The 15,024-nt window shown below is 35.4% G+C and overlaps 1 protein-coding gene across 1 annotated transcript in view; it reads right to left on the bottom strand.

Moving 5' to 3' along the window:
- Nucleotides 1-5,977: 5,977 nt before the first annotated feature.
- The window catches only part of SLC26A7 (solute carrier family 26 member 7), a gene marked incomplete at both ends in the record, with an annotated part of 179,798 nt that continues 170,751 nt past the window's right edge, over nt 5,978-15,024 (bottom strand). Inside the window, 4 exons of the mRNA XM_079901703.1 lie at nt 5,978-6,013; nt 7,088-7,191; nt 7,274-7,328; nt 12,691-12,791. Of these exons, the coding sequence (XP_079757829.1) occupies nt 5,978-6,013; nt 7,088-7,191; nt 7,274-7,328; nt 12,691-12,791 (296 nt within the window). The remainder of the gene's footprint in view (nt 6,014-7,087; nt 7,192-7,273; nt 7,329-12,690; nt 12,792-15,024) is intronic.

Consider the following 15,024-nt stretch of genomic DNA (forward strand, 5'->3'; position numbering starts at 1 on the left):
TCTGTTAAGTGAGACCCTCACTACTTCAATCTTTTCATCGGCAGAGTGAAGAGGAGCAATTGAAAAAAAAAAAGGTTTACACAAGGCAAGAATTGTATGTCAATTCCATTTTTGGCAGTTACACTGCTATTCTCAAATTTTAATTCCAGAGCCAAAGCCAAAGGCATGGGTCAAAATTCCAGGAAAAGCTGATATGTGGGAAGAACTGTGTTTGGCTTCATAAACACCAGTTCCACCATGTCTGTGTCTTTGGAGTAAGGTGAAGGGGTGAGGGCCTGGCCATCCAGTTATGCCTGAGGCACACTGTTCAGCCTGTCTCCCAAACCCATACTGCCATTCTCATCCCTGCCCTCAGCAGCACCCTGAACTCCAAGAGATTTTTAACCAGGCTTTCCTCATCAAAATTCATTCGTGCTTTGTTTTTCTCAGCCCTTGATGACAGTGTCATAAGCTTATCAGATGAACCAGTTCTTCCTAACGCTAACACAATGCATGGCAGGACTAACATGTGTTCTTCCTTTCTTATAATATTTACTCCATCCTAAATAAGTGGTTAATGCTGAGAATCTCAGGCCCCTTGGAAGACTGATGAAGTATATATTTGGACTCAGGAGACAGCTATATATTCCTAAAATCATAGGGTTTGCCATGCCAACCAACCTCCTCCTCATCTACTCACTACTCGCCTTTATCCTCAGCCTTTCCTCCTCCCCCAAGACCATCTAGTGCCTAGGCATTACATTCACTGCCCTCCCTTCCCCATACTCTCTCAGGCTTCAATAGCCGAAGGAAAGGCACCTTTATTTAAACAATAGATCCCTTGTTACAAATTAAGAAAATAGGGAGCATGGAAGCTTGAGAACTCTGTAGCATATAAATCAAGGTGTAAAGAAGTGTAGAAATAGGGCTGTTAAATATGGAAGTTGATTTGGAAAACATATTGCAGTCTAATAGAGTCTGTCTTTCTTTACTTTTCTACCCTCACAAGGCCAGAAATTGCTTTAAAACAAAGAAGGGACAAAAGGCAGGTCTAGAAGCAAAGGAAATAAAGATACAATTCTATTTTTTTAATTGAAGCATTTTTTTTAATGCAACAATTATTCTTGTTAAGTATAAATTCTTACTGGACTTATTCATTAGCTGATTTCTAAATATGGCCATAAAAACAAGAGGCTCCAAATAGGCAAAAATACTAAATACTTTCTATACTTAGTAGAGAGACTGGTCTTTATTATTTAGGACAGAAAGGAAATATGTTTGACCAAGATAACCTTGTGTTCCTGGATCAATAGAAAATGAGTGAGGATTTTTACATAATGAGCACTCTGAAAGCCATAATTTCAGAGCACTTAGCTAATTTGTAGTAACCTAGTATTCTTTCCTTCTTAATAAAAAAAAAAACAAACAAAAACCACAAAGAAACAAACAAAAAAGTGGAAATCTCTCACTGCAGTTAGCATCAGCACTCTGTTCTGCACCTGTCCCTGTGACAACTGGTAGAATTAAGCATTTCTCTTGTTATTTTCTTTAACAATATGATAGTTAAGGGAAAGCTAACTAATTCAATTCTATCTTCAAATCAGGATGGCTAATTATTAGAAACCATCACCAGAATACAATGTCTCGGCTTCTGAACAACCATTGGTATACTGCAAACCCATTCTGACCACTTCACATGTTTCATGGCCAGAATCTCATCTCAGTAACCAGGTATGGCTAGTAATATCTATGCTAACCTACACTTTCTAGCATTGAAATGCTTTAACCAGACAGTTCACAATTATTTCTCATGTTTTTGATGCAAAAGCATCACATTATATTAAATATAAATAAAATTCTAGTAAGCCTAATTTTCAGACATAAAAAGGAATTTTTTAATATATAAGAAATTTATAACTCCCTGCTATGGACTTGTGTCTCCCTAAAATTCATATATTGAAGCCCTAACCCCCAATGTGACTGTATGTGGAGATTGAGCATATAGGTAAGTAATGAAGGTTAAATAAGGCCATAAGGGTGAAGTCCTAAGCTTATAGGTTTATAGGATCCTTTAGAAGAGACCAGAGAGCACTCTTTTTCCACCATGTGAAGGACACACCAAGAAAGTAGCTGTCTACTACTAGCTACAAGCCAGAAAAGAAGCTCTCACCAGAAAATTGAATCAGTTGCCACCTTGATCTTTGACTTCCCAACTTACCAAACTTTGAGAAATAAATGTCTATTGTTTAAGCTCACCAGTCTGTGGTATTTTACCATAGTATTCTGCTAAAACATTCCTGTTATCACCATTCCTGCCACCCTATCTCAGGACACAACACCCACTTTTCTGCCATACTTTCTATCTTCTTTCCTTAATTTATTCTTATTCTTAGCACATATTATCATTTAACTTATAATAAAGGTATTTAAAGTTTATCCCATTTATTTTGTCTTCCCTTGTTAGAATGTAAGTTCCATGAGGGAAGGGATGTTTTTTCTGCTTTATTCACTGCCATACCTCCAACACCTAGAAGACTGACTTATCTTCTTGTTCTTTGAGCAGTAACCTTTAAAATTCTGGAGAATATTGAACTCAGCCTAGAAACTCAGGAAAGATAAACAACAGTATATAAATGAAGAACCCAAACAAGTTAAAAAATTAAATTATATATTGATTAAAATTAGAACACAAAGGATTTAAACCTGGTGTAAAAAGATTGTGTAAATGTAGTGTTGCAGCAAAAAGTAACTTTATTAGCCTTCCATAAATTGACATACCATACCCTACAATTCTAGGTTTAAATTTTGTAAGAACAAATTACAAAGAATATTTAATCCAGGAATTGTCAACACATTAGACTCTGGTCAGTCTAAGACAGCAAAATGTATTATTTGCTTTACAGGAGGGTGAATAATTTGAAATAATGGACACAAATCCATTTAAGCATAATAGTTACCATATTTCAGTTTATTTCCATGTAAATTGGTTGTTATATGCTGAGTCGGTGCAAAGGATTATTTAAAAGATAATTAAATGCATTGAAAAATATAAAAATATGTGTGACATATTAGATGATACGATTTTTAACTAAAAATCTTAAGATTGTGCAAGCCTCACTTAACTCCCTATTGAAAATCTGGCAACAAAATCACTGCCAAAAAGTATATTTTACATTGAATTAGACGATCATCCCACAGTATGCAGAACATGCATTTCTAAGCATATGTATGTTCAAAAACATACTAATATATTTTGGTAACCACTAAATGTAAAACATTATCCATACAGGGTATTAACACATTAATGTTTTCATTAAAAAAGAGAGATTTCTTTCCTCATTACATTACACATTTATACAGTAGAGATCTGTCACATAAATTACTGCAAAGTAATTCAAGTTAGACTTTATAACACGTGAATCATATAATCAGGGGAAAATAACCTTTAAAGTGAAAGATAAATGGTAAAATTTAAGGGCATTTAATTTGCATAAATATAATGTTAACAGTCTTTTTCCTGGTTACACACTTTATGGTTAATTTATATATGTCACTCTATTAGGTCCTTAACTGGTCTTATAGGTCAGTTTTAATTTTTCCCAATTTTATTTTACCATAATAAGTAATATGAAAGTAATTTATCATATACAAAAATAAGGTAATCTCATAAAACTAATTAATCATGACTAGAAACAGTCTAGCATCAGTGCCCTATTATAGTTCTCCTGTTATTAATGTCTGCTTTGAAATAAACATTTATGTTTTAGAATCTTGTGTGTCTGAAACTCATATTCAGTTATTGAGCTTTCAAAACTCAATTTCAGGGATTCCTACAGGTCTAGTCACTGGGATCTTAGTATGCAGGGTAAGCCTTAGAACACAGGGTTATTTATGGTACATGTTTTGGTCTTCCTTTACTTTGAATATAATAACATTTGACACCAAAGTTATTAGCTTTAAGTTTTATCTATTAGATGTCTACTATAAACACTGAAATGTATTCAAATACATCTTCTCATACAACTAGGTGTCAGCTTTGTTAATAAAACAGAAGAAACCATCCATTGATTACCTGTAATGATTTTAACGCCATCTACAGTCCATAATCTCTAACAAATTAGAAAATGCCTACAGTGCATGCATTTAATAATAGACTAAATTTGCATAGAAATACATCAATTTATACATAGCAAAATATATTTCTTTCTTAACTTCCCTTGACTCATGTTTATGTGCCAATGACCAATGGATTAGCGATGGTGAATGTTGCCACCATCCACCATTGTAATAATTTAATCAGAAAAGGAGAGTGAAACTCCTTTCTTTAAGGAAATTTTACTTCTAATTATTACTTCCACATTTTCTTGGAACAGTATTTGATGGGAAGAAAAGTCGGCTTCACTCATTTCAATCCAAATTAGTGATGAAAGGATTGAAGCTTCCTGTGGGACAAAAACTACCGTTTGTAGTTCATGTCAATCAGAATTGACATGAATAAATAAGTTACGAGAATTTGAAATGTTTATTATTCCCCTTTCATTTTATTACATTGTCTGCCTAGGACTCAATGGTAAAAATAAGGGCCATGTGAATGTTTACTACACATTTGCTAGGAACCATTACATCACACGGCAGATATTAGAATTTACTCTTACAGATGTTCTCAAAAACACCTAAATTACCAGTCTTTAAATTTGTTTTCAAACTACTTCTCAAACTCACTTTAAAGTACTTGGCTTTTTGTTAACTGGTAATTTCTAGAACAGTTAAAATGTCTTAAGACTAAAGAGTGCATCTACATCTATCTTTGAAAGTGAGATTTCTTCATAGGTAAATCAAATTGTTAGATAAAAATATGAAACTATATAATTGTATGTGACTGAAAATATATATAGAAACATGAAAATAATAACTTATACAAGTCAGCCTGGCCTGTGGTATTTATTTGTCAATACCCTGGTGGTTTAGTGGGTTAAAAGATAATCACTTACCTAAGCTCCCTTCTAACAAAAGAAAAGAAAAAGCATTCTAAGGAGATCTATCTATCTATAGGGATATAGATAGATAAATGTATTATATTATATTGACTATCTCTCTGAAATAGGAAAGTCCCAAACTACTACAGTTAATCCTATATTGGAAAAGTACAAAGCTATTCTACTGGTGATATTTTCTCTTCTAAAAATCATATTTGTGAAAAAATCATAAGGGGTTCAACTTCCACATTCTCTGGTTCCAAAAAAACTAAAGCTGAAAATGGAAACTTTTATGGGGTGGGAATGTGGAAATTAGGGCTATAAGTTCTGAAGATCCTAAGCAGTTCCAATATTTACAGCAAAACAGACTAATGTCAAGGACATGGTTTCACTGGGATACTACTTATGTTGAAAACATTCCTGAAGACATCTATGCATGGAAAGGTATGGAGAAGAATGGTTTCTAGTTTGCCATTTGTTTCTGTTTGACTTACTTTCTGTGAATTTCATAATCATATTGCATGAAGTAACATTTAAGCTTATTGATATTTAATGGCTTCTTTGGTTAGGGAAAATGGCACACTTGCTAAGTTGTTTTTATGTATTAGTTACAGGTGATCCTGCATTTTTACAAATGGCTTGCAAATGTTCTAAATCTCTTATCATACGACAAAGTATTTCTCACTTTTACAAATGAACTACAACTGAATTAACACAAAATACTTTGGTATGAAAAAAGGAAATAAATTCATGTTTACCTTTCAGTACACTAAAACTAAATGCATACTGATTTTTATAAAATAACTATACAATAACCTACAAAGTGAATTTGCTTACTAACAAAGATTAGATAAAATTGTTGGCAAACCTTGAGCAGCGGTTATGTGGTTAGTAAGTCACATCACACTTATTTTAGTAGAGGTCATTTGTAGGATCTACACAACAAAAAATGTGAAAATACTTGAGTATGGCCTCTTCGGGGCAGTTGCTAAAGAAAAGAGCTGTACTGCAGCATGAGAGTCTCAGATTTCACTGTGGTCACTGAGTTTGCTCAAATTCTGAAATAGAAGGGGAAGAAATTAGCAATTGCTACTTACTTAACCCTTAAGTTGATATCATAGTCAAAGAACAGTAGTAACTGAAGCAAGCTGTCCAGCCAAGCTAAGAAAATGGATATTCTCTGAGGCATCAGAGCATAGAAGTTTAAAGCTCCAGGTCCTAGGTCAGACTGCTGACTTTGAAACTGGCTCTACCACTTACAAATGGTATAACTTCCCTGGACCTCAGTTTCCTTATTTCTAAAAATAGGTTCAATAATAATATCTACTTCATGAGGTTGTGGCAAATTTAGTGAAGTAACATAGGTAAAGCTCTTAGCACATTCCTGGAACATAATGAGCACACAGTGAATGTTAGGTATATAACAGTAGTAGCAGCAGCAGCAGCAGCAGTAATAGTAGTAGTAGAAATGATAATAATAACAATAATATTATTATTATTCTGTAAATACATACTCTTCTAATTGCACATAATAGGGATGACTCAGAGAGATAACAGATGCTGTTCTAGGGTTAAGGAAAGGCCAAACAATTCAAAATCAAAGAAAAATTATGGGAAATCAAAGTTCTAGGAACAGTTCTTAAACTAACCATACAGCCCAGTATTGGAAGATAACTTTGACACTTCAAACCATGTGAGTGCTGGGCTCTGCAAATAGTATTTCCAAAGGTGGCAGTATGAGCTTAGAGTAAAGGGTATGAGAGCAGCAAAAAGCTATAAGGCTATATTTAGAGTTTTTGCATTTGACAGAGGTGGATTCCAATTCCCAGGATAGTGGATCCTGGAAGATGCATTTATTTTTATAAGCAAGCAGTTTGCACTTAATAGGTGATCACCAAATCCTCTAAGCAGTGATATTGTTGGAAGATCCAAATTATTAAACAATTCATAACTTGTCCAAAAAAGGAATGAAAAAATTCCTTTACTTGTAGCAGAGGACTCTGAGGAGGGGTCACATTTTAATAAGTTTTTAGATGTCAGTGGGATAATAGGCTAATATAAAAAATGCAAAGCCCATGTATTCTACATTTCAATTTTCTTATAATTCTGGCATGCAAACTTGCTCAACTCACCTTATTTAAGTGGATGTTAGTTATTGCAGCAGATACTGATTCAAAAAAAATTGGTTTCTCTGAATCTAGGTTTCCCCAGTATTTCATTGCTTTTATCAAAGAAGCTATAAGAAAACACAAGTGATATAAGGTTACGTGGAGCAGCAGAAGGATCATGTCCAATGTTAGCCAAGGATACTCCCTTACCTGTGCAGTGGACTAATGATACATCCACACTCTTGTTCTTGCAGTCCGTGTAAACCTGGAAGAATTAAAATAGTACACCCACAATTAATTCAGGATAGCTGGCAGGAAGGAATAAGATGAGCTTCAGAAGGCAGAATTTCTAGTAAAAAAAAAAGTCAATGTTTATGACACCACACCACCAGGGGGTGGCGTTGTAACACATTCAGGCATACTCTGACCCACTTCTAAAAGAGATGGTCTTAGCAAAGGAAGATGAACGCCAGCAAGGCATTTACCTTTTTTCTTTCTTTCTTTCTTTCTTTTTTTTTTAAATAGATCTTTATTGGAGTATAATTGCTTCAGAATACTGTGTTAGTTTCTGTTGTATAACAAAGTGAATCAGCTATATGTATACATATATCCCCATATCCCCTCCTTCTTGCATGTCCCTCCGACACTCTCTATCTCACCCTTGTAGGTTCACAAAGCACCGAACTGATCTTCTTGTGCTATGCTGCTGCTTCCCACTAGCTATCTATTTTACATTTGGTAGTATATATATGTCGATGCTACTCTCTCACTTTGCCCCAGTTTCCCCCTCCCCCTCTGTGTCCTCAAGTCAATTCTCTATGTTTATGGCTTTATTCCTGCCCTGCCACTACGTTCATCAGTGCCATTTTTCTTTTTTTTTTAGATTCCATATATATGCGTTAGCATACAGTATTTGTTTTTCTATTTCTGACTTACTTCACTTTGTATGCCAGACTCTAGGTCCATCCACCTCACTACAAATAACTCAATTTCATTTCTTTTTATGGCTGAGTAATATTCCATTGTGTATATGTGTCACATCTTCTTTATCCGTTCATCTGTTGATGGACATTTAGGTTGCTTCCATGTTCTGGCATTTACCTTTTATGTAACTAAATTTTGCTGCTTACATTTTCCATTTTAATTAATAAAAATAAAAACACCACTTTTCCTTCCCTATAAGAATGATATAAAATTGTTTTCAACCGTCTTTTATTGGAAGTCAAGGACCCATCTGTGAATATGATGAAACTGCTTACCTACTGCTTACTTTAATATTTTACAAAAATTTGCACATATTCATGGATTCTCTAAACCCCATCCATGGACAGTAAATTGAGAACCTCACTATAATCAAAGCCAAGTTTCATTGCCCAACTTCCATTTTTATGGTCCACCAAGATGAGAGATCCTGACTAACTTTCTTGGCATACTGCAGGGTCTTGCCTTCTTTAAGTCCTAGAAAATCTCAAGTAGTAACAACCTTACTGAAGGCCCTGATCTTAAATTCACCCAGACCAAAGTCAGCCGACAAAACTCAGTAAATCCAGAAGTTTTAGTAAAGTAGGTTGGATTTGTTTACGTAATAGTAAAGTGTCATACATATAAAATGTAGAATGCTGCGTTTACAAAACTTTTTAAGGGTATGCATGATACACCCAAAATTTTCCCTTATATTCTTCCAGCAATAAGCAGTTACCTCTATGGTAGAAGAATTGTGGAATAATAGGAGACATCACTCTGGGCATAAATAAACAGGCAAATAAACAAATAAATAATACATGGTCTGAGGCTTGCCATTGAATAAATGGCTCCTGTTTTCGTAAGTTAAAATGACAATTCAAAGTGATCTGTCAGTGTTTTACTTTTTCTTAAGCTCAGTGACGCACAAACACATTGCTATGGGTGGTTTATTGATGCTGATAAACATATTCTCTAGTTCACTAAGTAGAAGTGTCCTAAGTAGAAGAACAAATAGCATTCACTCCATTTTCTTCAACCTATACCTCTTAGGAGAATCTTCCTTATACCAAAGTGAGAAAATAATCCAGGGAGTGTTTTTGGGAAGCAGGAAGACATGCATGGCTGAAGAGATTCTGTGGCTCTTTAGTCTGGACCCTATTTCAGGGTGGCAGGAACTAAGAAATAGTATTAGTTGTAGTGATATTATTTTAAGAAATGACTTTTGCAAAATGAGAACAAATAGAAGCTAGCATTACTGAGTACTTAACTAACTTCTAGAAACCTTTTTATACGCTTTATATACAATATGTCATTTCTAAGCTTCACAACAACTCAAAGTATTTCTACTTCCAGTTTACAGAAGAGCAAACAAATACTTAAACCCAGATCCTAGAACTAGTTATGTAGCTAATACTTGGACCTAGAATTTGTCTATATTTAAAGTTTATGGTTGTAACATACATCATAATTTACTGTAACCATGATGAAATAAACTAAATACTAATAAGGAAACTAAAAATAGCAAATTGAAGGGCTTCCCTGGTGACACAGTGGTTGAGAGCCCGCCTGCCAATGCTAGGGGACACGGGTTCGTGCCCCGGTCCGGAAAGATCCCACATGCCGTGGAGTGGCTGGGCCCATGAGCCATGGCCGCTGAGCCTGCGTGTCCGGAGCCTGTGCTCCGCAACGGGAGAGGCCACAGCAGTGAGAGGCCCGCATAACACACACACACACACACACACACACAAGCAAATTGATACAAAACTGCTGGTTTTATATATACAGAAGGGCAAATGTCTTTCTGCCCATTTAAAAATAAAATACATCAGTTGACTTATTCCTTCATTATGTTGTGCAATATTTTAAAACCATTAAGATGAATTCTTAAAAGTTTCTTTCTCACCATGCCCAAAACATAGATTATTTGAATTCCTCTGAATTTTCAACCTTAGATCTTAAACTCACTGACAATAAGTAACCATTTCCTCCTCTTTACTAACTCTAAGTCCTGATTTGCAATATCTAGAGAGGACAGCTAATAAATACTGGAGTATATTCAAAACAAATTTTAAATACAATTAAACAAAAAATATACATACTGACTTTTCCCAGTGAAAGGACAATCCTAGTCTAGTGTTGCTCAAAACATAATCCTTGGACAAACTACATTGTTTAAAATAAATATTCCTGGGCCAGAACCAGGACTCAGAAAACTGCATTTTTTTCCTTCCAGTTTTATTGAGTTATAATTGACATACCTCACTGTATAAGTTTAAGGTATAACAGCATAACGATTTGACATACATACATCATGGAATGATGACCACAATAAGTTTGGTGAACATCCATCATCTAATATAGATACAAAATTAAAGAAATAGAAAAAAGATATTCTTCCTCTGATGAGAACTCTCAGGATTTACTCTCTCAACAACTTTCATATATAACATACAGCAGTGCTCATTCTATTTATCATGTTGTACCTACATCCCTAGTACTTTTTATCTTATAACCAGAAGTTTGTACCTTTTAACTGCCTTCATCCAATTCCCCTTCCCCTCACCCCTTGCCTCTGGTAACCACAAATCTGATCTCTTTTTCTATGAGTTTGTTTGTTTGTTTGCTTTTGGAGTATAATTGACCAACAACACTGTGTTAGCTCCTGTTACATAATATAATGTTTCAAAATTTCTGTACATTTCAAAATGATCACTCCATCAAAAGACTGCATCTTAAATAAGCTCCCCAGGTGATCCTTATACACATAGGTTTAACAGTGCTCTTCTAGACCTTGGCAACACAGTAAATAAAAGTGCTGAACACAAGAAGCCCTCCAATGATGAGAGACTCTCTGTTTACAGTCAGGATTTAGATGCAAGAAAAGTATTGAGGTTGAACCCTATGCCAAATTGTGCAAAGTTTTCATGGTGAGCAACAAGAAATTAAAAGCATATTACACGTGGAAAATTTACCAAAAACAGCCACTAGATTTAAGGCCTAGGATATTTAAAATTCAATTCTTTTGCATAATTTATTTCTTTTTTTAATATCTACTAAATCTGAAACAAAATCACCACCCCATTTTTACAAAATGAATAAACTGAGATCCAGACAGTTTAGACAATTTTCCTAACCCCTCCCAGCGTGTGTGATAGATCTGAGACTACGCTCTGTCACATAGTAAGCTGCCTCTCTTCACATAGTCCCACCCCATCTTCACAGGAAAGCCAGACTGAAGCTGAGTTTTGTACTATCTTGAGTTTGAAAGGTTGGACATTTCAAATTTAAAATATGAATGAATAGAGACAGTTATGCAACACCATGAGAAAGCAATCAAAATCTACAATGTGAGACCTTCTAGGACTACTGGTTTTAACTCTTTAAAAGTCAAGGTCCAATTTTGACTTCTGGCCATGAAGAGTAATTAATATAAAGACTATCCTATCCTTCGTAAATAAGTAGACAAATGGAGAAAATATATAAATTGTTTTTCGACAATGGGAACAGGCAGAAAAGGACTGAGTTTTCTGAAAGAAAAAAAAACAAACGAGGTGAGCTCTCAGATCATCTCAGCTTTCTGCTTCAAAGCAGTTTGTGGACCGTGACATGATGTCGGGGGAACCCAAGCAAAATGCAGCCACTTTACTGAGCTGAGAAGACAGAACTGGTATTTAGGAAGGCTTGAGTGGGTGAAATTTATGGGAGAGAGTAATGGAAAGAACGGAAATATGCAGGGAAAGAGCTCCAGAAATTGCCATAGGTTATGATTAAGTTTTTGGCTGAATACAAAGCCTCACACAGCAGGAGACTGTATGAAGCCAGGGTAAGAGAACCGCTGGGGAACAAACAGCCAAAGGCGAGATGAACCAAGTTCCACACAGCAGAAGCTAATGGAGGACTGAGGACAGCTGAGAAACAGACATTGCTTGGTCCTCAAAATCCTCCCTCATATTTAGGGTATTGAGGAGAGAATAAATGGAAATTAGAAAGGGAGTACATTCCTTGTTGACTTAGTACTCAAAAAAAAAGGAGGAAACAATTCCAGAAGTGTCTGAGTTTTCCTTGAATTGGCAAAATTAGGTGTTCCATCTAACTAAATGGAGGCTTCAGTTTTAAAGAAATAAAACTTTTATTTTTTGCAACCGGGATCATGGAGACCCCATGGATATCATGGGGTAGAGGACACGATTGTCTGAGAGAATGGAGAAAAACCCCTGCACTGAGTATTATTTCAGAGACCAGGAATGGTTTCAAGTCAGACTGTACCCATCCATGATGTGAGAGAAAACATCCTGCCATCATCAGGCCCCTTGCTCATGGAGGGGACTTTTCTCCTTCTTTCTAGAAACCTAGGAGTTGACTGCCCAGCATCTGCTATACCCATTACATCCCAAGTCTATGTTCTGTTCTAACACCCCACATGAATACCCACCTCTACTCCTCCCGCGCTCTCCAGATTCACACACAGTTAGAAACTTCACGGCATCTCCTGAAAAGAAATCTATAGTAGTGGGAGTAATAAAGTCTGTGCCCTTTGGAGAGAATGGGTGAGATGAGTATTGAAACAAGCAGGATCAAAACCCCAGAGCTGAGAGAGAGGCTGGTGAAACCCTGTTACTAAAGGGAAGGGAAAGAATCAGTCCAAACACAAGCTGTGCAAATACCTCAACAAGCATGGAGACTCCAGAATAGTCATAAAAGGTCAATCCACTGCAATCTAGGATTAAAGAACACTTCTGATTCAGGCAGGGCTGTGTTGCTTCTTCTGTAGGAGGAACAGAGTTGAGTTAGGGAGAATTCTTAGAGATTTTTACTGTTGACATTGTTGAACATTGGGAAGATTAATGGTGGCCTCGTGTTTAACAAGGTTAATTCCAAACACTTTTAATTTTTACATTTTTCAGTTAATTACTAATTATTTTTGAACTCTTTGATTTTTGAATATTCAAATGTTGTCTCAGGTAATTATTACATAACTCAGATAGGAAGATGGGCTAACTTAATTACCAGTATCATTTCACAGATAAACAAACTGAAGCTCAGCAAGTTTAGACGATTCTGAAAGGAGACCTGGCAAGTTAATGCCAAACACAGCCCAGAATCGAGGCCGCTAGACATCCTCAAAGTTCTCTTTGCACAATATCCCACATTTTCTTTCATGCGTATGCCCAGAGGTAGAGCCCTATTTTGTGGTGTCTGAAGTTTATACAATTTTCGTGTCACACTAAGGAAAAGATTCTATCTTGGAGTGTGTCCCTCAGACTTAGAAGCGTTCTGTGTGAGGGGCCTGAAAATTAAGCTTCATTTGGTTCATAGTAAATCTGACTCTGAATGCACCTGGTGGGAATTTTGTTTTTAATTAGGAGTTCATGACCTCTTTCTCACTAACGTCCTCAGGGCCACAGTTTTCTCATGTGAAATGACATATTTCTAAACAGTGACAGGCCACCACATCTGAGGTCCCTCTAAAGAGTGATAAGGTTCTGAGAGCAAATCATGTAGGCCAAGATTCCCCCACCATTAGAAGGGGGAATTCAAATAAACTCCAATTCATTCATTATTATGAAATTCTCTGAAAATATACATTTTTAATTGGAATAGTTTTGCTATTTAAAATGTCCATGGTTTTCCTCTATAGTGGCTACAGAAAAATTGGAATATGGTTGTTTCTCAATTAGCATTGAAGGGAAGTATGAGGGAAAATCGGTATTTTTAAAAACTAAGAAATGTTACAAAGTAATTTTTAATGTATTTTAAGAGTAGTATTCAGGTATAGGATTTGTTTCCAAGTTTCATCTTTAGATGTATATTCATATTTATTAATTGAAATAATAACAATAGAGCATGAGTTTGTTCACAAAATTTTTTGAAATGAAGTGAACCATACAAATGTGCAAGATCCTATCCCTTTCTTCTAGGAGTTTATCCTTGAGTGCCAAGGATAATGTTGGTAAATAACACATGATTAAAAATGAAAGAGAATGGAAAATTAAAAGAGGAAGAAGTCTCTTTGGAGCAATCAGGGAAGGCTTCACACAAAAGTAAGCTTGAAGGGTATGTTTAATTCCAAAAAGTAGAAACAGGATGGAGTTGTAAGCATTCTAATCATGTGGACAGTTTTAATTAAACACTAATGATAGTCTGAGATCTCAAACTTTTCCTGCTCCCAGTCAATCAATATTTATTGGGGGCCTACCTCATGCCAGGCACTCTAGTAGTGCCTTCTGTTTCCCTTTTTCTCCCATGAGAAGGAGGGCTGAGGGTAAGCATAGATCCAGGCTCTGATACTGGCTCCAAATGGTAAATTAGAAACTCAAACAAAACGAAAAGTGAACACAACTTAGCTCTTCCACTGACCACTCGGTAGTAACCATTATAATTCAATATTTGCCTAACTAAAATAGGACCTAGCCCTACTATACCAGGGCTCTTATTTATAAATTCAGATATAATGTGTCCCTGCTCATTATCAGAGATTGGAGAGAGGGTTTAAGAATACAGGAAAAATAAAAATATGTATCCTAAGCAAAGATAAACAGTGGAATGTTGATTGGTATTTATTCCTTTTATCTCCTAGTCTCACAAACACACACACACATGCACACACATATGCACACATATAGGTTGGCACTACATTAATTAGTTTAGAGATACATTTATTCCACCTTATTTAGAATTACAGAGGCAGAATTACTAGATCAATATTAAAAGATTTGCTAAGACATTTGGCCAATTATTTGTTTGTGATATGTATTTCCTTGCAAATTTTTTATGATTCATAAATATATTTTTATCCAATTTGGAAATATTTTATTGAATTTTAAGAGTATAAGAATCTATAACAAATATCAGATAAGCTTTCCTGCAAAAGTTCAACAATTAACAAGATAAACATATATAAAATATATATAATGGAGTAGATATTTCCTTACAAAGTTAGATATAAAAATCTTTAGTAAGACTAATCGTTTGCAATGTACCATGGAGTTCAAAATTTG

The sequence above is a fragment of the Stenella coeruleoalba genome (genome assembly GCF_951394435.1).
Source record: "Stenella coeruleoalba genome assembly, chromosome: 17".
In the NCBI taxonomy this organism is placed as follows: domain Eukaryota; kingdom Metazoa; phylum Chordata; class Mammalia; order Artiodactyla; family Delphinidae; genus Stenella; species Stenella coeruleoalba.